We start from the raw sequence: 24,696 nt of genomic DNA on the forward strand, positions 1-24,696 counted from the left end.
GTTCTCAAACTAACCTCAATGGGGAGATACTCAGATGAATAACTATTTCAATCTGTATGTCGTATATGTACATATACAGAAAACTATTTGATTATATTCATTTAGAAATACATTTTATCGACATCTTTTAAAACCCTCGTTTTGATCTCATTAGTTAATGCCTACTTTATGTTATAATTCGTGATTTTATACGCTTGAACTGGTCACGACCATTTTTACCGTAAATCCTTTCTTTTAAATCACGTCTGCCTATATATGATGGAGAGTAGGTTCCAGATTATTAATTATATATATATATATATATATATATATATATATATATATATATATATATATATATATATATATTTAATGCCAAATAATCTCAGATATTTTGAAAAGCAAATATATGATCATTCAGTTGGGCCTTCACTCAACAATCTGGAAAAGTTCCAATCCATTTTTGATTCAAGGCAATCACTGATAATAAGTTTACAATCAAATGAGAGCGATTAGGCTGTAATTTCAGTCGGTATCGACTTATAAATAAGCTATTTTGAAACTAATCAAAAGAAGCCATAGAAATTTGCTTGCATCGTAATAAACCCAAGAATGATCTAGTTTCTACCATAGGTAATGAAAAAATACGGAAACTGTTGCCAATTATTTGACTGAATTCAACTATCACAAAATAACTATATATTTTATTATAAATGGTTTTATTCATTCCTAGAATTATCTCCAAAGTATCGTAAACTATGTATGCCATTTTGAAGTCATAATAGTGTGATTTTACCGTACTTAGTATTCGTTTGCTAATTCATTTCAAGTAGTATGTTTCATAATTAAAGGATAATATACAGGATAAAACTATTAGAAATTTTAGTAAGAAATATCTTTATTTAAATTACTTAAGGATGTAAATTAGTCGTTATAAGGCTTAATTCTAATACTTTGGTAAGTTTATTTGTATTAAAATGAATTACATCTCAGTCCTACAGGAGATCAGTCGCGGCCCGGATAGCTCAGTGGTAACGTCTCTGACTGTGAAGCTGGGTGACACGTGATCGAACCCGCCAGTTCCCTCAAGATTACAGGTACACCATGCTGACGAGTACCAAATAGCACGAAACCCGGGTCCAGGGTTTCCTGTCGACTACCTCCGACCGCCATCTAATCTCAAAAGGAATTTTATTTAACTACATAATCCAAGACTGTGCTCTGTTTCAACTTGAATCGCTATATTTGTACATCTATTTACTGTACCGAGTTTCTAAAAATATTTCAGTCAGTCAAAGTAGGACCAGGCGATGAGTGTATACACCGACGCCATTGTGATAGATTCTGAGCCATGTCACCCAGTCTTCAACTATTGGTTAGTCACGCGGACCTCAACCGAGTAGTCTGCATCTGCCAGAAGTTAGTGAATTTGTGGACTGATGCCACGTTTTGGTTTGGCCGCCCCTAACTTTCTTCCAACCATCCCTTATACTAGTCAGCATTGCGTGTCGTGGTAATCGGTGTTCAGGCATACGCAACACGTGGCCCAACTATATTTGATATTATATTTTGCTGAAAAAAAATCCTATTTACGTCTCACTTATTTCCCTTGTAAAAGAATAATTTATACTTATTTATAACAAATGAAAACATACTATGATTGTCAGAGAAAATCATGAGTATTCTGTTTTCGTAAATATTTTTGTTGAATTAATTGCTAACACTGGAAAGCATATTAAGTATCAATAGGATATTTATCGAATTTCGCCTGAGTTTTGTTTATTTTATTCGGACATTGTAAGATGATACTTTAACACTAGGTACTATTGCTATTTAGTTTCATTTTAAAAAAATGAGGTCATTAAGTGGTCGAACATGTTTTCTGAATTTCACTTGATTTAACTTTCATTAATAGCAATTACATGCCTTATTAAATTTTTAGATTAGTGGCTGGCAACTTTTCTCCACCTGTTGACCTTCTACGGTTACCGCCCGTGCCAAGCCCAAATAAAGAGAGAGGGTTGAGCATGGGGTCAGCAACCTCATCTGGTAGAGTACATTTCTAAGAAACGCTAACCAGTAAAAAATTCAAACCATTTAAACTCCGCCCTGAGAGATCTTCAATTAGAATTATAACCCCTCATAGTGAAAGCCGAGATTTTTCGGAAATCACGAGGCCAATGACTCTTCAGATAACCAAAGCAACAGTTAATATAGGGGCACAGAATGTCCGCACAAAGGGAAAGGGAGGATCAGTCGAATAGTTACGAGAATTAGGAGATACAATTTGACGGTTCTCAGAATAAGTAAATTGGACCTAAACTGGACAGAAAAGACGCTGTTTCACTCTGTTCATTGGGTATAAAATGCTTCGCACACACAGGGAGTTGCACCGATAATATTCAAAGAAACACGAAGTGCGCTTAAAGGATGGATATCTCATCGTTCCTGAATCATGAAAGCATCTTTTAGAACAAAAAGGGAGGGGACAATAATGATTATCCAGTGCTACGCACCCACCTATGATAGCGAAGATGATGATAAAGACCAGTTTTATGAGAGGCTGCAGTCGAACGTAAAGTGCCTAGGAAAGGACCTGATCATCCTGGAAAGGGATAAAAGCAGCACCAATTTCAAAGTACCAGGTGTTGGGCCACAAGAACGACCATCATAAGGAACGGATCTCTATCAAAAACCTGGACAGGATTCGAGAAAAGAACAAGTAGGCAGAAATTAATAACAGTTGAACAAGAGCAGCGGAAGCCAAGGCACAGGCCGAATACCCAGTATTTGTAAACAATTTTCTACGAAAGATGCTCAATGTCTGTTGTCAGGATACCACCAGCAGCATCCTACTGTGAAAGAGAGCAAATCGACTTCTAGCTGAAGAGTAAAGTAGGAAAAGGCGTTGGAATTGGATAGGACCCACATTGAGGAAATCACAAAACTTTACTACGAGGCATGCCCTAACTTGAAAGGAAGACCAAGGACTTTGAGAAGTTTAGTTATACTTCAAGAACAATTTTACGTGGACCTATAGATTATCATAAACTTTCTAGTATGTTAAGCAAGTCCAGAGAGAACACTTGACGTAACGGGTATAAAATTGTCTTCGTGCCCATGGAGTCTGACTTTCAGCCACTAAGCCCTAGGTTCGAACCTTGCGCCACCCACTTTGTTTGGGGCAACCGGATATTAACATTACCATTCATATTAAGATTGTACCGAAGTATCTGTCAAGTGAATTAACTTAAGACTATGTTCCTTATTGCCCACTCAGTAAATAGGCCTTTAAAATCGAGGATTTCTCGATAAAAAGGCAATTTAACATAAAAGTAGTTTTATATAATCTACTGATTATTCAGTGCATCCATAATTCATTTGATAAGTAGTTTTGGACGTCGGAGAGAATTCTAAATGGGTCTTTTCAGTTAGAATATTTATCCAATTAAATGCGTTTACCTTCAGTGAGTGTTCACACATCAAACTTTATATTAATCTTGACTGACTTGAAAAGTAGATACAGACCATACAGTGAATGAAGTTATCTTTTGAAATTCCTGCAGAAAACTGGTAGTAGGTATTTTAATCCTTTTTGCTTTGATGTTTAGGGAACTATTTAGGATCTTCCGATAGAAATAATGGGCCTGCAAACTGACTTCCTAATTCGACATTTTATACATTGACGTAACCTTATTCATAATCGACATTGGATAAGTTTCAGAGTCAGAAAATGTAGGATATCCCTTCTTCCTATGAATTTATATTTATGCACCAGTGTTCTAATATATTTCATTAAGCAACAATTCAGATCTCAACTAATCGATGTAACATTGGTATTATACATTACAACTATCAATAACAAAGAACTAATGAAAAATTTTGCATTTTAAACTCTAGTCTGATTGAGAGTTACATTTTTTTATTAGTAATGACTGCCAAGTTTAGTCCTAGTATAGTATAGTATTTGTATTCGTGATTATTATGTAATACAAAGTTTAGAAATCACTGATTTTAAAATGTATCACATGGTGAGTAAACACCGACGTAATCTTTGTCATAATAACATGAACTTCATATTCATGTGATACAAACATTTCTATAAAAAATAAAAACAATCTTTCTTAGTTTTTATGATGACTTTAACATAGACTGAAATACTTTTCCTTTTATATTTGAAGAAAACCATCAATAAGCAAGTAATTAATCAGTTAACTTAAGATTTGAATTGTTCAAAATAATTCATTGTACTCAACATCTTTTGAGTGAAAAAATAATGAAACAAGAATATTTCGAAAATAAGTAGTATTATGTAAAATTAGAGAGTAAGTGGATTTACAAAAATGATTTTATTATGATAAAAGGTTCAATTATACGATACTTCGTCTGATATGGGGGTATTTTCAGGAAATGAATAAATTCGTGATCATTTTATGTCGATGTCAGATAAACGCTTATTAATGATGCTAACTATATTTGTATAAGGATTAAATAAAACATTAATTAATTTAATCTTACGCTACATATATATAATATTAGAATAATAAATATGCAAATAAGCATACATACATAAACTATGTACATAATATTATCACATGATAGTTTGCATATCAAGTCGTAAATTATAACCATCTTATAGTATACAAAAACTGATACATAAGATGATAGAAATATGAAACAATGTTTAAAAATAGCAATATACAATACAGGTGAACAATAAACATTAACTCCAAAAAGAAAAACACAAAATATATAAAGATTTCTCTATACTCATTCATGATATGAATGTCAATTAAGTTTAATTGTGAATTTAGCAGTAAAATTAATTTAATCCAAATTAGATATAAATGTTTGAAGATAAATGAACTACGACATTTCAGTTCAGGTTTGAATAAAACCATATATTGTACTGTTGTATAAAAAATAGGCTGAGAATAGTATGGTCGAAATACATAGGAACTTAAGATATAAAACTCTGGTTTAGAAATTTGTGAAACCTATCTCGACAAAATCCCTACTTAACTCTGTTAGTAGGTTTATAGAAAAGGGCAGAAATTTTAGGACAAAGTGCTTGTTATTTACTGTAAATTGCGACAGATTGTTTCTTTATTCAAGTTACTAAAGAATCCTAACATTTACATCACTGTCCTTAATGGACATGGCTTTTCGTAGAACTAACAATTAAAATCATGCATCACTCTTAAACTTTCACAGTAACCAATAAATTTTATTTAGATCGATCACATTTTAGCTTTACGGTATTAAAGATAACCATTTATCATCTTTTAGCTTAGCATTCTTCATTTTTCTTATCTTTCCAAATGCTATAAATACATTTGGACGCAATAAACGAAAGCTTCACTGAGGTTAGAACGAAAACTAATCCACTCTACGAAATAATATTTCAATTATATAAGAATAATTGAATACACAACATAGGCCGTTACGGATACAAGAAATCGAGCAATGAATGGTCATGATGCCTCAAAATCTAATGACGTCTAAAAACTGGTCGCTATACGCTGTTGGAACTTATTCTGAGTCATTCATCAACTACGATTAAAGTGCTACACCCAATTATGAAATCTGGGCCTACCTATCCGTTAAATATGTAGTAACTTCAAGAATTACTGTCGTGGTTTCATTTGGCCACACAGATTTTAGAACTTACTCTTACGTTACCAACAAAATAAACTGAAGTAGGCAGACAACTCATATATGCAACACCACGGTTCTGAAATTTTATCATGAACAAGAAGGATTCAAATATCCTGAAACCATTTACATGGTAGGATCCGCTTGGTGAAAGAAAGAGATAAGTCGATAAATTAGGAAGCTTATGTTATTTAATTTAATGTCAATCAGAACCCGATCAACCACCCGTAAGTAACTGATGTTTAGACTAACAACGATTCTTGTATTCAACAGTAAGCAAAATCTTAGTTGAGAAGTGTTGTAGTCTGAAGATAAATTCCTGAAAAAAGCCTTTTCGTACGTAAATCAAGAAAAAACGCTACTCACTCATGAGAACGTAATAACGAGTACTACGAGGAAAAATCGCAGCAACCACAGGCTCATATATATTGCAGATTCTTAACAGCAGTATAGTTCCAATTTTGTTCAGGACAATACAAACGTCATCGGCTGTTGTTCAACAGAAAACTAAACTCCACCTAAATAAGAAAAACTGTTGCAATCCATGCTGTAGAGATACGAAGATGGAAGACATACACATCACAGTGGAGCCAACATCCATTGCTTGCATACAACATTAATAATCCCCCATATAAAAGAGATCATACGCTTATGTTTCTATGCATCAGCGATGACAGTGTATTTGGAAATATGACGAAGGGTGCTGAGTCAAAACCCCCATTAGATCATCCTAATTGTTGTAAATCAGTTGAAGGTTCGAGAGAACAACGCTACAGTTTAGTGTGGTAGAGGTGTACCAGTGGTCGTTATGGTAATCTGAATACTTAGCTTTAATTCAAGTAACTCATTCACTAAGTACTTAAATATCAGCCGCAGAGTGTATCAGCGTGATATTACCAGGTTACATAAACCAAAATAGACTGGGCGGGTTCGCACATGGGACTTAGTGACTGGACTTCAAACGCCGTAACCACTAAGTTATTGCTCTATTAATTAATAATATCAACCGTCACGTATTAAGCTTGCTTCACGTTAATTTGGTGTAGCTGTACATTAGAAAACAAACCACGTACTAGCAACCAGCTAAATGATCCTGAAAGCGTAAAGAATTTGACGTGTTTCCTTTTCAAGTAAAGAGTGACGTATCAACCCAACTAAATTTGGCGGTGACGCACTCTTAGGAAAGCTCGTTCAACCCAACAAGCACATATTATGTTCCTTTTATTATAATCTTAACATAAAAACTACACTCCTACCATATTTGAAAGACAACAAATGTTATTTGCCATCTAAATACGAATTAACCGGATAGAACAGTCGTATCAAACACTGAGAAGTAATCGACTGGTAAACAGATCAGTAAAAAATGTGAATTATTTCAATGAAAATAACGAACGTGCTTAACTATAGCTTTGTGTATTGTTTAACTCATGCTTTTAAATCCCTTCTAAAATGTCTCAAAACGTATCTGTAGTTAAAAAATTGTATTCAATACAAGTGGTTAGTGAACAGAATTTTGCAAATAAAGTAGTAAATCTGAGAATACCAATCCAGATGTACAAGAACAATACAACTTGAAAACTTAAAAAAGTATGGCATTTACTAATTGGATAAAGAAATATTAATAATAAGGAAAACCAAATGCAGCACCCTAGGGATCAGCAAATGGTGTAAAAAGGACGCTAAAATGAACACAGGGCTAAAATATGTTGGAAAAATATAAAACACGAAATAGATGCCTTTTGTAAACGTTCTCTTAATCACAAACGAAACTCAGAAGCTTGAAAGAAGTTTAATAGTGATCTCCATTTGATGACGGTAACCGAAACTCCTCTGGGATATCTAAAAGAATATCTGATCCCGTAAGACTGGGACGAATTTCCTTTGGGAGCCGCTTTTTTAAATCGTAATGCATCAATATGTCTCGAGTTGCTGGGCAAGAATCTTTAAACGAATTTAGGCCATAAATATTCCGAAGATAAATCCATATGTGATTCATATCAAGAGGAATATCGAAATTATGGTATGCTCTGCCTGCAACACGGACATGCTGTAATTTGGGTGCCAATTGACAATCAACATAGGATATCTCATCACCCATAGCATAAGGCTTTGCCGCAGACGCCAAGTAACTATTTAAGCTGGATAATACTGTATAAAGAGACGTTTTATCATCGTACATTATGTACTGCATTAAACTGCTATACAAATCTTCAAAAACTTTCTCAGCTGCTCTGACATCAGACGCCTTTAAGTTGCGATTGAGATTAGGACAACCTAACTTTATTAACAGTGTTTCTAGTGATTCCGTAGAAGAGATAACGAGTCCACTGGCATCCTCGCCATCTATAGTTCCTGATTTGATCCATGAAATAGGGAGATGTCGAGCAGCATTTAGTCGCACATAACTGGCAGGTTGCAAATCCATAGTCATAGGAGTAACCTGTAGCTTTATGTAACCTTTCTCAACAAGACAACATAAAGTCATGAGCCACTGTTGGCTGATTAAACAGGCTCCTTTTTCTTTCCGATCTGATAGGGCTGCTTTTAAAAACAACTCCACGAATGGTTTATCACCGTCCGCCATAATAGCACATGGAAGCAAATAAACTACAGATATAAAAAAGGAAAGCGGTGATATAGGTGATGACATGGTTTCAAATATTCAGAAACTGACTACAGGATGGAGACACATCAACAGGGAACTGCAATGTTGAAAAACGGGTCAATAGAAAAACCACACTGATAAATCTACAGTCAAAATAATGGTCCACCTCAGTGTTTAAGAAGTCCGACGATCTATCCATTGAAGGGCTTGCGAAATTACCGAATCTTCGCCTAAGTACTGATGCGTATTTATTTATTAAAACAAAAATATTGGTACCAAGGGGAACCAAATACATATGCGCCACACAAGTCACTTGATTTGTGTGTGGGCTGTGATACATCAGTATCTCGATCCAAATCAACGAATATCAGCAGTGTTTAATGAACTCGTATATACGATATTCCTAAGCCGCGACATACGAATTAAGCATCTTGCCTCTCTCCCTCTTATTAAACGGAGAAAAGCCAAATCTTTAACCTGCCACATATAGTCGTGGAATGAAGTGCAGTCTCAAGGTACTCGTATTCGTCACAGACTCACTGGATGGTGCCTAAGGGATAGTAAAAAGGTCTTGAGGTATTGTCAGACGTGGTTAGGGATAAAGGTTTTGATTATGCCGTGGTTTGTATTGAATACGTTACCAATCCTATGACCTCCACTCCGATCAAAACAAATTCGGCCATCGTTATGTCTCTACATTAAATATCTGGAATACATCCCATTATTGTTATTTTCCCTCTTCTAATACTTCAACACAATATTAACTCGTTTCGAGAGGAATTGCTTTTAGCAACTTAATGTATGAAACGCTTTGTAATGAAATAGAACAGTAGTAACTAATCAAGAATAATGAACAATGATAAAGTGTACAAATTAGGATTTCAATGCTTGGAGGATACAAAAGATTTAAGCTAGTAGCAAATTGTGAGTAATCATTCATTTTTTTGGCTTCGGAAGTGAAACATAAGTTGCCTTACTCTACATTGACCTACGTACCAACACCATCTACATTTAATAGTACCCTCTCTAAAATTACATCACAAGAATGATTGTGAAAAGACCATTACTACTGATCATGTGGTCTACGGACATTATTTTTTCAAAACTACATCTTGGCTTCAAAACCGACAAACTGCTGTAACCTGGAGTAGATGGAAAGTACCAAATCAGCTTTTAAACACTGAATGGCTACTGAGTACCAACTAATATTGTTTACCTAGCCCTTAGTACAAACAACTGATAAAAGTTGACGAAAAACCTTCCGAACCAATGAACGGACGCCTGATAACCTAATCTTTCATACATTTGTTAGCTCCAATTATGTCAGACGTTTTCAACATTTCGCTACATGTTCAAAAACAAAGAGGTCAGGAAGAATAACCAGCTGGAAGCAGAAACACAGAGGTGAACAAAGACTTGTGCCAATTTGTGAGACCATAGGTAATTAAATTTGATTACACAATTGAGTCCAACATAGACCTCAGAATTTACTAATTGATATGGTTACAATGAGACTTTTACACGGAACCGTCTAATTCCAGTGAAACCCACTGAAGGACATTACTTGTGGCATTCGAATACCCAAATACTTTTTTGAGTGACCTATGTCAAGAATGTATTGTATTTGGACGCGAATTAAATTCCCGTCAAGGATCCATCTCGCTAACACTGACAGACCGTAACTACACGAGGAATCTCAGATGTGATTTGTTGCAGACATATTAGCAACTAATAATAATTTACTCCTAGGTTTTTTAGAAACACTTACGTTGTGTTTAGTTGGTGAGATAGCATTCTGTCAATCTTATTGCAACAATTTATAGGACGTGCAAATTATACAGGCTAGTAATTACCACTTAACACAAACCACTAGACTTCCGAACATAGGTAACAATAAACCAACCTCTTTTGAAACAAACTAGCCTCTCTTAAGTCAGTGGCAAGAATTACAATCACCAATTGGAACGTTCAAACAAATTAACACTCAGTATTACTATGAGAGCTTATACAACATTCACTGATCCCTGTGTTTTTTCATATTGAGATTTTTTGAGGAAAATGTTTACACTACGTGTGACGATAGACAAGTCACATAACTCGATGTGACAAAAAAGTTCAAGGTGTAAGCATATGGTGTTTTTTCACACTCATGAGGATCCCTTCTTAGGTAGCTGGCCTTGGGTGGTAGTAACATATAATATATAAAAATTCGGAGACAACTAATCCTCAAAGAGTATGCTAATTTTGCTTTTTATGAATGATAAAGACTTTGGCACGATCTCTGACTATGGAGATGATATCTAAAATTCACAATTTTGCTTTGATGCTCTGATAAATGGCTTTGATAGAATACCGTTATTGAGTGTACCAAACCGAACGTTTCAGTTATTGGTTACGGATTGTGGGCCCAGAGAAATGTCATGGACCTTACCAAATCATCCGTCTGTCAGGTATTCGAAAATCGGGCAATATACCGATCCCTGTCAAAGTCAAGAATATCCGACGCGCATCAACTGATCGAACGTCATGGATTAGTCCAAGCCATGTTGACCACATCTTGTTCCCTGAACCCAACCTACTAATATATTACAGTGATAACGTCGTTCCTGTCGTACGGTCATCAAAGTAGACACAGGACAGAGATACAGAAGGAAAATAACGAGGTATGAGATCGTTGTACGTTGGTAAGCCACGCAATTCCTACTTACATCAGAAAAAGACTGCATTATGCAACGAACGTAAGATAATCAAATTATAGTTGCTTCAGTTATTACTTCGTGATCAAATATGGTCATCAGCCTAAACGACTTTCGCAGCGTATTCCGAAAAAATCATTTTTATGAGGCTATAAGGTTCTTCACATTGCATTTTAATGCTCGTCTCTTATTCAAACCATGCTACTTGATCAACACAACTTATCATTCACTGAACCAAAATATGTGGTTTTCCTGCTCAAAATCTATGGCTTAAAGATATCCTACGTGTGTGATAGAAGTGAATTTAACCAAGCCACCTCTAGTTTACTGTTAGGGATTAGTCTTCACCTAAGCAAAGTTTATTGGCTGCAGTCTATCCATTCTGATCGTAGGTAGGAATTGAATATATCTATTCGAAGCAGAATTACATCCTTCAATTATAAAGCGTTGTCATACTTAAAATGGCTGTGGTATTTTTAACTGATAAAGCTGAACGACTGAATGACGGAAACTTGGTAACTGAACTGACTATATCTCCTAGTTTAGGGTTTTCTGATATTGCTTTCAAAGCTGACTACAAGCATATGATGTGGGTTGACTGCTTTGATTACCTCTTAGGTAATCTACGTAGATATAAACTGTTCTTCCAACATTGCAGGTTATATCTCTATTTGAATTGATAGAGTTTTAGGTCGCAAGGGAGGAGGCATAATATTATACGTCAGGGATCACTTTCGTATACAATCAGTCATACTGGAGGCGCATGTTAGTGGTACATGTGAGGTAGCATGTCGCACAGTTAAGTCCAGAAACGGGTTAGTGACTATAGGAGGAATATATCGTAGTCCGTGTTGCCTTGCTTACAACTTTATCTTTGGACACATCTGTTCTTGAAGTAAGGCAGAATAATGTCTCATCATTGGAGACTTCAACGCGCCGCATATCAACTGGATAGAGCTTACAGCTCCAGGTGACGTTTTCGACAGCGACCTTCTCTCAACCATTATTCAGTGTGCACTTGTTCAATGTATCGCGAAACCGATATATTTGGCTTGGAACATGACCCATCATTGCTGGACCTTGTCATGACATACCACTGTAAGAATGTCACCGACGTTCATCACCTTCCCTCACAGGTGAATAGTGATCACGTTATACTGTACGTTAAGTTTAGCACACATGGTTCACAATTGGCATTTGCTCCACCCCATCATAACATATGGCGATCTAATATTCCGGCAAACAGAGACTGTGCTATGTCGGCTGACTGGTCGGTTAACGTGGATCGATCGGCTACATTCGAGTCCGTAACATCACCGTTAATCCCATGGTCAACACGTAACATATCACACTGCACACCATGGATTATTAAGCAAACCGGTGAGCTGTTGAAGTGTAGGAAACACTTCTGGGACTTATTCTTGTCAACAGTACACGCATAATTTAAGTGTGAATATAAAGAATCCAGAACATGTATAAAAAGGCCATAGCTAAATCCCGCACTACTTTCGAACGAAAGTTGGCATATGGTAACCGTACTTGTCCGAAACGATTGTTTTCGTATGTTAAACGGCTAACAATACGTAGTGATGGTATTACCCCACAACTGTTACACGAAAATTCAGATTTAGTACCTGAATCAGATTAGGCAAAAGCTGAGACTTTTTCAAATTATTTTGGCGGAGTCTAACTAACCTCAAACCTTGTAAGATATCTGGCCGTGACGGGTTACGTCATTTCTGTCATTTCTCGCGAACATTATTTCAAGGCCGCTCGCGGCGCCATTCAACTGATTCTTTCACCCGCCCAACTCCCTAGAGTTTGGAAAGACTCTGTAGTCAGTCTTATATTCAAGGATGGTTAGATGCAGATCGTATCTAAATACCGGCCTGTCAGTCTAACTGGCATAGTCGTTAAGTTTCTTGAAAAGATAACCCGGGTTAAGTTACTAAGTCACATAACTTCGCACAATCTGTTGAATCCCGAGCAACATGGGTTTCGTAACAAGCGTCCATGCCTGAATGACTTACTCATTGAGAGAGAGGATCGGACAGCAGCCATAGATAACGGCTTGCCTGTCGATGTGCTATTCACAGGTTTTAGCAAAGCATTTGACAAGTTTTCACACTTAGGTCTTATACAGAAGCTCTCGAGTTTTGAAGTAATAGGTGCTGTACATCAATGGATAGTAAACTTCTTATGCGACCACAGACAGAGAGTGAGGGTCAATGGAATGCGATCCAAATGGAAGCCAGCGAGAAGTGTTGTGCCCCAAGGTAACGTCTTAGGCCCTCTACTTTTTCTTCTTTGCGTCAATGGATTACCACTGTTGCTTAAGTCGTCGACACTATTGTTTGAGGATGATGCAAAAATCTAGAGAACAATAAAAAGTGAGGCTGATCATTTGGATCTCCAAGCTGACTTAGATGAACTAGTTGGATGGGCTAGAGGCTGAGGCTTAGTTAATTCTAGGAAGAGTGTGCTCATGCACATCGGACGCGATAGTATTTACAATTATACTATTGATGGTACATCTCTTCCACGCGTTCAAGAACATATCGACTTAAGAGTAATAATAAGTCTTGACTTGAAAACAACTACGCACTGCAACGCAGCTGCTGTCAAAGGTTTCCGTGGGTATGGTCCCTTTGCCTAGCATTCAAATGCTTTGACGAGGAAATGTTTCGAGTTTTATATCCCACCTATGTAAGACCACACTTAGAGTACTGTATCCAAACACCTAGCCCGTGTCTGATAAAGTATATTAACCCACTCGAGCGTGTTCAGCATGTGGGAAAAAATTAATAAAAAAGGTCTTTCTAAACTCCCTTACAATGAGTGCTTAAGACGCCTAAACCTTTTCCCCTTGTCGTATAGTAGGACGCGAGGTGACTTTATACTTGCATTTTGTATCTTTAATTATGATTGGGGTGTTAGTGTGTCTTATCGTTTTGCTCCTTCCAGCACTAATAATCTCCGAGGTCATAGGAAAAATGTTCACAAGTCACGATCTAATAAACGTAAAGCGGGGTCCCGTTTTGTTCATCAAGTGATCAATGACTGGAACACCTTACCCGAAAGTGGTATCAGTGCAATCAGTGAATATTTTTAAGAAGAAGCTGTGCCTTCACTGGAAGGCAATCTGTCAGGATTAAAATAGGTTCATTATTATACCATCCTTATTACTGAAGACTGAAGACAGTGCATATCTTAATTCAAGAAACGGTGAAATAACCCCTAGTGGGCTTTCACCCAAGACATCAGTAAAATGTTCAGACTAGTTAAATAGTTTCATAGTAATTATTGGTATTAAGATGCCTTTTTGAACATGATTAAGGTCTCAAGAAGGTTTTTCGCATTGCTGTAGCTTCGTTTTATCTCCAATCAAGCAGTTGTTAAAATTCATCACTTCCTAGGTCATTCATGCACGGCACTACTTTGACGTTTGTTAGTTGTTAGCATATATGATCTGTCTGCTTTATTTCATTACAAGTAAAAAGCCTTATATGCCCATCCTAGGAAGGAAACCAGTCTTCAACAAAGCAGGATGATATTCCATCCAATACATTATTCAGTAACGATCATGAGATCACCTACTCATGGTCTTGGTTTAGGCATTTCTGGTGTACGATCTTCTAGGAACTCAAAAACAAAATTCATAGTTTCAGACGTTATAACAAACGGCCCAGCCTATGAAAAGGTCAGGTATGCTGTTGAACACGTTTCCTAATGTACTTTTAGCAAAAATGATGAACTGGTTAGTGTTAATGGAATAAATTTGGATTGCCTGAGATATTCTGAAGCCATCCAGATTCTGCGTGAATGCGGTGATGAAGCTGAGTTGAAGCTATTAAGTCGCAAAGGACAGGCCAACTACCACAATTTGCCACTTGCTTCAGAAAAAGACTGCATTATGCAACGAACGTAAGATAATCAAATTATAGTTGCTTCAGTTATTACTTCGTGATCAAATATGGTCATCAGCCTAAACGACTTTCGCAGCGTATTCCGAAAAAATCATTTTTATGAGGCTATAAGGTTCTTCACATTGCATTTTAATGCTCGTCTCTTATTCAAACCATGCTACTTGATCAACACAACTTATCATTCACTGAACCAAAATATGTGGTTTTCCTGCTCAAAATCTATGGCTTAAAGATATCCTACGTGTGTGATAGAAGTGAATTTAACCAAGCCACCTCTAGTTTACTGTTAGGGATTAGTCTTCACCTAAGCAAAGTTTATTGGCTGCAGTCTATCCATTCTGATCGTAGGTAGGAATTGAATATATCTATTCGAAGCAGAATTACAAATATTTTTTTCACCATTGAACTTACCTGTCTATGATGGTAATAGAATTTACCGCTGCAGTGTTTTAGAGCTTATGTATCATTAAAGGTTCGCTAAAAAAATACATATTCAACCTTACGTAACAGTTTTCACTGAATTATGTTTGGAATCATTGCATTATCTATTAAATAGGACATTTGCGGTAAAAGTATATCTTTAATTTGATCAAATGGCTCTGTTCTTAGATAAAAATACAACTAACCTTGAGTCTATTCCACTGGATAAAAATAGCTGCAGGAACATTTCAGGTAAAATCCCAATTAGAGTACGCACATAATATTCAGTAATGGTGTCAAGCTAGACATGCTAAAACTGAAACCGAGCTACAACCTTAAACGTGCCCAAGTAGCGTATGTTTACTTTTTACAACGATCAAATAGTATTATTTTTTCATGAATTGTCGGATTTAGAACTTTTATTTATCCCCAAACTAACATTTTTAGATCTTCTTTCTTAATTATCACTGGATTTATCAATGCGAAGTCAGAAACGTTTAAAACTATGAAGTAGATATATTTCTACTATAAAATTCTAGTCAATATGACTTATTCTACTAGCAAGAGTGATTTGATAGGTACATATTGAGGCAACCAAGAACGAAAATTTATCTTTGGTATACCTTCGAATCGGCGGTAAACTGAAGATGACTATCCGTAGCTCGACTGAATGAAGGGACTTCTAAAAATATCTTGGTAGTTTGTCTTTACATGTCTTTTGATGCCGTATTTCTTTCTAATTATGTGTTTGTAGGAAAATCGTTTTCGATACCGTAGGGGATCTTTGTATTTTACGTTTAGAATTCATGTTGCTTTCATTGATATTCGGTGATATTTTTATTAGTGCTCGTTGAATTTCATATATTCACTAGCAATTCCATTCCTTGTGTATATTTGTCTGACATTTGACAATATTGTCAATTAGTTTTTTATTCTCACTTAAATGGACTCAGCTACTAAATTCCACATACTTTTCGTTCTAGATTGACATATTTCACAAAGATCTTTATAATGAAGTTACATAGACAAATAATCCTAAATAGGTGAAGTTGTGTGTTATAGTATAAAGCTAAACCGCATTTGAGACAATGGTACCATCGTACAGAGACTAAAACCAAATTTTGATAGTATATCCAGCCATATGAATGAGTCACCAGTTAACTATCCTGTAAGTTTTAGAATAGGATTTGAACTTAAAATATGGTGAATACTAATTTAGATTTACTGGCTACTTGATTCATGCGTACAAAAAAACCTAACAGAAATACAAATGCTTCTACCCTTACTGAAATATTTTTGGTGCCTGTAATTGTGAAATCGCTTCCATTCAAGTGGTAAAATTCTCTCAAAAATGTTTTTATAACAGTCTTTTGATTTTTATGTAGATTCAACTTGACGACATAAATTGTAGTATTGTAATGTTTCTTAAAATTCAAATATTTTGATTCCTGACCTGTTTTTACTTCATTTATCCGATGAAATAAACATCAGAGACAGTTTTAAAATTCTTGATTTGCGTATACATTGACCGCAGAATTCTACAAGCAAAATAGCTGTAGATTAGGTAGCTTATTATCAAATCATAGTGTCTATATTCTTCATTATTATTAAGTGATATAAAATTTGATTTCGAATGAGTAGTAACTTTGGTTTAGTATAGAAATGTGATAAAAAACCGTCATTCTACAAACTTTAGAAATCAAACAAAATCTTTCTTTTGTCTACAAACGACGACTAAAATATCGTTGGATGTCGTTCAGCAACAGCTGTAAAAGTTAAACATATGATTTTTTACACACGGGGTCAAAGTATTTTGGAACACATGAAAAAAGTAGCACTCAACTTTTGCCTGGTTGCTGATGTAAATTGTCTGAAAAATCGCATTTTCATGGAGTTCTATTCTTTTGATATGTTTCTGTGTTGCTGAGCATCATGAAAAATAATTTATCATCCAACCAGGATAGCTGTTTTTATTTATGAGAGACTAAACTTTTTATCAGACCTAAATTATAAGAATGAACAAGCCAAACTTATCACTAAATTACCAAGCTGAATGATCATTCCAAGATGCTCAAAGTATTTATGCACTCGACAGTTTATTTCTCAATGTAAATTGTTTCTTTAGTAATAACAGGTTAGATTTTGTAAGGTGGTTATATAAGTAGAAGGTTACATTAAAAAATTCTTATTCAGCAATAATCTCAAAATAGCTTGGTAAATTTCGGAAAACGTTATTCTTAATATGATAACACCGTTTGCTATTCAGGTATAAGATATAAATATGTTATTGAAAGGTAGTATAAAGCGGCAAAAATAAGTGGCTGGAAATCACAGCTCTCAGGTAACTTAATTCAACACATTTGTATTAAATTGTACATGCCCATAGCTCATGCGTGTTAATTTTAAGCACAAATTTTACTTTTATTTTTATCAGAAAATTTCCATCTTTGAGAGAACCTTACAGTAACTGTGAATGTTTGCAAAACTATCAAAATCACTGTATGCATCCGATGAAATATTGCAGCGATACCGCTTTATGGAATCCCAATTCTACGTCCAACGAAAACTGTCCAAGACTGATAGAAATACATCTCAAAAGAAGGAACGCGGCTGAAAGTATATTGTTTGTTTTTAATTTTAATGTAGTAAGACCTTTTCATAGTTCAAATATTTAACTGTTCAAAAACTGGATTTTAATGAGTCAAAAATCTACAAAGAACTCAGAGAACCTGACAGATGTTATTTATAGTATCCAAAGAACAGTTAGCATAAAATTAGGGACTAAAACCGATAATAAATAATAGGTTCAAACTTGTTACTTACAGTCGGACTCAATAAAAATGGATTGTACTTGTATAATTTCATAATAGTCATAATTTGCCTAAATTTTCTACGTAGAATTTTGTGACTTGAAAAGAATTGTCCCTACAACTTGACATCAGCTTGAAAATCAAGAAATATTGTCTTTTTGTATCATGATTTGTAACCAACCATTGTCCCTAATGAGACTTAGAGCAGGATCTTCAAGTTTCTCACTATACATTATAAATCTTAGCCACAAACCAGGCTTTAAATAGTATTATCGGTGAGTTTTTATGTCAAAAATTATCTCTAAGTTAGCTATAAATTCCTGATAAGTATGTAAAATTCCCTTCAAAGTAAATGAAATAGTGTTTAATTTATCGATCTTAAAATTATTGAAGGAATTATTCTCTCATACATACAATGTATATTCACCTATTGTAAACGATTAGTTCCCCATTTTTATCGCAGAGTAACATAGTAATTTTAACCTAGACTTGTGGTTATACATAACTTAAATTTAATACTTATATATAGATAATCTTACTAAGGAGGACTTGTGAATACCGTAACTGAGAAATTGTTTAGAAGATTAACTTTTGTGTTTGTGTAGTAGTTGTGAAAAAGCTTGGTTTTTTCACCCATCAACATTTAACTAAAGAACCTGTAATGGTCAGTACTATTTATTATTCCTGATTCGCATTTCGATCTTGCCAATTATTCGCTTGTTAACCTTGACTGCCTTTATATGTGCGTATGTGTCCATTGCTTGCCTAATTTATCACATGTATTTAGCTTATTTTTGTCTTGCTATAAATATTGAGTCACGCTCTGTCAAAGTGAGTTGATAGATTTGCCATCGCTTACCTTTTAAACTAACCAATGTGCTAAAATGTGAACCACTTGTTTACTGTTGTGTGAATTTTTCCTGAACATTTAGAACTGTAGTAACTCATCATCAGAATTAATTAAGGTATCATTCGGCGATTCAGATAGGAAACATATTGATGAAAGTGTTATCAGAACCATATAACTTTACATTTTAATACTTAATCACATACATGGCCGGTAAGAGTAGAGGATATCCGTAGGCTACTAGTATTTGATCATAGGTGTCTTCGAAACATTGCTCGTATATCCTGGGACCATTGAGTAAGTAACACAGTTGTTAGGAAACGGGTACTAGGTAAGGATGGCAAATCAATTGATGAAGTAGTGAAACTTCATCAGTTGAGATGGCTTGAACACGTGTTACGTATGCCCAACGACCGACTGCCTCGACGTGCTATGTTCAATGGTGTATGAGTAGGTTGGAAGAAAGCTAGGGGCGGCCAAACCAAAACATGGCACAAGTCCATGAAGTCACTGACAAGTGGACTGAGTCATGTTGGTAGGTGTAGACTACCTGGTTGGGGACCGCGAGATGATAGCAACCGATTGTTGGAGACCCTGAATGACATGGCTCAAAATCGTTTGCAATGGCGCAGGTGCATCCACTCTTTGTGTTCTCCCAAATTCTAATCTTCTGAATTCTTCATGTCCCTTTTTTCCTCTTTCCAAATTTATTTCACTGTATTATACTCTTTAAATAACATCTCCAAACCCTAATCTTCCCGATTACTGCTTATACTCTTATTACCTCTACCACTACGGGATTTGAATCGACAACTGCATCTCTGTGCTAATGTGGTGTGGCAACTCGAACTGATGTACGTACGTACGAAGTTCTACGTTGTTACTGACTGATTGACTGACTTAATCACATGATGTACTCAAGTGGTTATGAGGTCATATATATTTCGAAGGTTATTTAAATCAAGAATAAATTTAACCTGAAAATCAGAGGCATAATGACCCTAGTTTATTTCATTTGTTGCTGAAAATTAACTTTGGATTTGTATTCTATCATAAAAAAGATAATTTTTGGTCCCAGCTTATATCTAGAGACAGGTATAGGAAGTCATTTAGTTTAGTATCACTTAAAAGGTTTAGTAAACTATATTGCCAAGCTGAGAAAAACAAAGTTATTAATATTGATTGGTGAATAATATTACGGTACTAAGTATTTTATCTATTGGTCTAACTATTTGACATTGTTATTATAAGTTACATCCACCAAACTAGTTTTCAAAACACCTTGGAATTGCAATTCCTTCACTTCAGAGAGAACTGCTTACCGGTTAACATAAAAGTTCATGTATCATGTTTTTTATCCTGTTGTAGTTCTATATGGTTACTACATATCATGCACTTTTAATGTTCAAATAATAGGTTTGGGTGTAGAACTTTTGAGTCGTTTGACGGTGGCTTCTGTTGATGAAAATAGTTTGGGGGAACAGGCTGGTCTCAAATCCGGTGATCGTATTATAAGACTAAATGGAATAAACACTGCTCATTTAAGTCTCATTGATACCGCGAACATGTTACGTCGTCAAGAAACCGTGCTTTTGGTAGCCAGGGATACTTTAACGAAACAAAATCATGTTTATGATAATTTTGGTACAACACCTTTAGTAAATTCATCAAGTGTTCCAGCCAATCTTTCTAGTTTGTTAACTCACCAGCTTGGAAATGAGAAAAGACAGTATCAAGTATCACAACCGATGCATTCTAATAAATCTTCGAACGAACAAATAAGGACAATGCATTTTGAACAAGCATATCAGAGTGGATATCACACTTATGAAAATTGTGAAGGCTGTCAAAGTATGTGTGAAGGTAAATAGAAACTATGAAATTTTCCCGCTACATATGAACATTAAGTGATTACAGTTTAATAATTGTACCATGATAGTAACCTACTAGATTTCTTTGCATATTTTAAACAACTGAATAAGAGATATATCTATCAATTTTTAAGATACTAAAACCATTCAGATTATTAACAGTTAGCTTACAAATCGTAACTGTTTTAAACCTAACTTTGGAGATACATTGGAATTTTCTTTTATTTCCTTAAGCAGTAAGTAAAGTGTACTCTACACATAGATTTATTGTTTGTAATATATAGTTAATACAGAGCTAGACAAGAAGGGTTCTTTTGGGGATTAAAAAGATGCTTATCCTATTTGATGCATGGGTTTTATGAACAAGTACTTGATCAGATGGTGAACACTGTGGTGCGCTACTAAACTGAGACAAATGTCAGTAAATTCCCGAATTATTTTCCGTTACCTCATATAATATCAAAGGTTCCCAAGTAATTCAACGGAAAATAAGGTCTCCTATGTCTGATTTCTATTCAATTCTAGTTCAAACTCAAAATCAACGATAAGAAACAAATATTTCATCTTGTTCTTGTACGTGTTAAAATTAACAGTGATTTGAATAGATCAAGTCCTTCAGGTCGTAAGCATCGAGCTCAACGATCGTTCAACACAATTAGTGACAACCGTTTCACTTTTAATATATCCAAACTTCACCAGTCACGATTTCTCACAAGGATTTCAAGAATATTATGAAGTAAGATACTAGTGGGCTGACTATTAGGGTTTCATTGAATTCTATAGAGATTAGTTTAATCTACAGATAACCTAGAACAGCTCAATTAAATACAACTAATATACTTTTCCTTTGGAATGTACGTTTTGTCTAAAGACTAATAACATTACTCAGTTATTCTCAAAAATGCAGTAAATTGGGTAGTTTGAAAGGCCGAATATTTCAAGACAAAAAATGTATTATTTCATCTAAAACACTTCATTTGTTTCGAAGACAACTTATTAATATTGATTCATTTCATCAACTTTGGATGACTAATTGAAAGCGAATGCTTTTAGGCTAATCTACAGAACTGAATTTCGTAAGTTCAATCAACTGAAGTAATGAGTTGGATTCATGAAATAACCTGTTGAATCTGTTCATGTAATGTTATTTTTATTAATTTTTTAATGGAATATGAGCATATTCACTATATTTTTCTATACGAATATTTATACTGTTCATTGTTGTTTGTACATATTTTCATCATACTCATCGATAGTTCACAATAGTAACTTTGAGAATCCATTTGTCAAAAATTCTAACAATTGGATACAATCTCAAATGAATACTTCCAATATTTGTAAAAACCCAATTCAACACAACTGTATACAACATAATGTATCCAGCATAAAAAATAATGAACTTTTAGAATCAAATCCAAATATAAAACTACATAAAATGTCAAATATCCATTCACGAGAATTAAATGGTCAGCATTGTTCAAATTTATTGAAAGAAGACAAAGAACAACTGTTGAATATGTTTAACTCACCTAAAAATATAAAAGTAACACTTCAACTAAACCAGGGTAAATGTGATATTGGCTTGATATTGTATGGAGGTAATACAAAAGGAGTGTATGTAAGCAAAGTGATTCCTGATTCTATAGCTGACCAAGCAGGAATTAGTGAGGGTGACAAACTAGTAAAAGTAAGCTAAGTTTTGTAAAAAAATATATGATAAGACTATAATTTATGGACGACCTATGAGCTGTGCTGAAGTGATCTTGAGACGGCTCGCTTACTAAATTCAAAAGAGTTATAAATTAGTATGAAGAATTGGGAGTAGGATTTAGAGTAAGAATTTAAGGTTAGGAATTGGAGTAAGGATTTTCATCACGAACTGACATCAGCCGAAATGTTATTTCACTACATCAATGAATACATCTTGCGCCAAAATTGAAGGCTTTCTATCATTAATTTCATTGATTCATCCATATATTATTGTCTCATCAAAAAGATTACACTACTTATTAGTTTAAGATACTTCCAACAAAATAGAATAACATTAATTATGTTTTGGATGGCAATTAACATCTATAGTACAGAGTTCACGCTTCTTTCAACTTAAAACACATCCATTAAATTTAATTACTCCCAAAAGTTTATTTTGACAGTGAAGCCTAAATGCAGTGCACATCGTTGCAAACATTAGAGCGTTATTCTAAAGACTTTTGAGTCACGACAGATATCGAATTGCTCAAATTGTATGATATTTATTATTAGTTTAATGTGTTTATATTTATGCGATATTGGTATTCAAGACTGGATTTGTTTAGTCTCTCAAGGAACCTATATACCAACAGCATGATATATTGATAAAGAAGAAATACACACATTGACACATGATAAAGGTTAGCTTCATTCACAAACTTTCACTGTTCTATTGAGCACTCAATTCTTCAATAAGGTAATTATGCAGTGTAAAAAATTTCAACCTTGGGAGTCATATACATCCAGTCAAGTGGTTTCAAATAAGACTAACTACTCATCCTAAATTCCAATACAACCTATAAGTCAGGTGTAAATTTTACAAAAACTTTTTTTGTATTTACTGGTACTGAACGTTCTATTGGTGCTGATTTATACAAATATTGTAAACTATTTCTAATGTGTTAACAAAATTCCTCACAATATAATTATACCTAAGAAATACATCTTCATAGTATCCCGTATGTATAAACTTGACTGCAACATATATTTCTCAGTTTATTTTTTAACACCATTTAAATGTAATATTAAATGCCGAATTTGCACTCGCCGTTTGCATTTTACAAGTTAAATTCCTTACGTTCAGGAATGTCTGAAAATCTCACTTAATGTCTTCCTCACAGATGAATTCTCTTACTTTAATTAAACATTGGCACTGATTCTATTGTCCACAATGACAATGAAAGCTTCACAGATAAACTATCTAGCTCAGAGAACACGCCAGTAAAATTATCTACTACCAACAAAATAAATTCAAATACTCTTTTTCTAAACAAAATATCTATATGTTCTATTATTGTATTTTATTTTCACCTTTTTCAGTTAAATGGTACAGATCTAAAAGGATGGACTAAAGAGGAAGTATTTCTTGCTCTTATGGCTAGTGAGAACAAAATGATACTTGAACTACTCCGTGATCCGTCGTCATATCATAAGATGCTTAAAAGCGAAATTCCTCATGAAAGCTTCTATGTAAGGGCTTATTTTAATATGAATCAATATATTTCTGGTTCTTCTGCACTAATGTCATCTGTTAAATATTCTGGTCTTTTTATAGTAAAAGGGGATATATTTCATGTTCATGATACCCTATTGGATAATGCACTTGGAACGTGGCTGGTAAGTTGAACATTGACTTGTTTTATAACAATTTAATCTTTAGGCAGAGATGGGTAGTGTCTAGTACTGGAATCCAGGACACGCTTTTCGTCCTGTCTGCGGTTGATCAACTGAATCCTCCTATATCCTGACGTTAATGTCCACTTCAGGACTATAACCTAGTGCCTTTTGCGTCATTCACTTAGCTGCCAAGTATTGATAGCTACTGATAACCACTATCCGTCTATGCATATAGGTGCTTGTGACTGTTGGCAATATAGAAGTAGTGAGGTCAGGATGCACATATACAAAGGAAACTGATTTATTGCATTCTTCGACACTAACAACGGAAAGACTCAAACTCATACAACCGAATTTAAGTTTTATTATCTTACATTTCTATATTTTGTTATGCATTCAGTGATTTTTGTGATCTTATGTCACCAGAACGAACCTGACAAACAGAATAGATTTTGTTGGTGTCATTCTTCTTGAGGACTCCTGTTAACAGACGATTGTCTTTAGCCCGTTAAGTCAAG

At 34.8% G+C, this 24,696-nt stretch overlaps 2 protein-coding genes across 4 annotated transcripts in view; one reads left to right on the plus strand and one right to left on the minus strand.

Moving 5' to 3' along the window:
• Nucleotides 1-355: 355 nt before the first annotated feature.
• Nucleotides 356-10,192, minus strand: CLIC5_1 (Chloride intracellular channel). 2 transcript variants are annotated; one of them, XM_051213081.1, is made up of 2 exons: nucleotides 10,011-10,192; nucleotides 356-8,244 (listed from the first exon to the last, which is right to left on the minus strand). In XM_051213081.1, the coding sequence occupies exon 2, from the start codon at nucleotides 8,219-8,221 to the stop codon at nucleotides 7,427-7,429; it is 795 nt and encodes a 264-aa protein (XP_051069017.1). In that variant the 5' UTR covers nucleotides 8,222-8,244; nucleotides 10,011-10,192; the 3' UTR covers nucleotides 356-7,426. The 2 variants fall into 2 exon arrangements, with proteins under 2 accessions (XP_051069017.1, XP_051069018.1); XM_051213082.1 differs by having other exon boundaries at nucleotides 356-5,964; nucleotides 6,001-10,192.
• Nucleotides 10,193-14,369: 4,177 nt separating this feature from the next.
• The window catches only part of TJP1_1 (Tight junction protein ZO-1), a 32,898-nt gene continuing 22,571 nt past the window's right edge, over nucleotides 14,370-24,696 (plus strand). For both annotated transcript variants that reach the window (XM_051213083.1, XM_051213084.1), the window contains exons 1-6: nucleotides 14,370-14,643; nucleotides 14,680-14,862; nucleotides 17,719-17,900; nucleotides 20,358-20,804; nucleotides 22,069-22,499; nucleotides 23,882-24,178. In XM_051213083.1, coding sequence (XP_051069019.1) covers nucleotides 14,486-14,643; nucleotides 14,680-14,862; nucleotides 17,719-17,900; nucleotides 20,358-20,804; nucleotides 22,069-22,499; nucleotides 23,882-24,178 — 1,698 coding nt within the window. In that variant the 5' untranslated portion in view covers nucleotides 14,370-14,485. The remainder of the gene's footprint in view (nucleotides 14,644-14,679; nucleotides 14,863-17,718; nucleotides 17,901-20,357; nucleotides 20,805-22,068; nucleotides 22,500-23,881; nucleotides 24,179-24,696) is intronic.

The sequence above is a fragment of the Schistosoma haematobium genome, chromosome 3 (assembly GCF_000699445.3).
Source record: "Schistosoma haematobium chromosome 3, whole genome shotgun sequence".
NCBI classification, from domain to species: domain Eukaryota; kingdom Metazoa; phylum Platyhelminthes; class Trematoda; order Strigeidida; family Schistosomatidae; genus Schistosoma; species Schistosoma haematobium.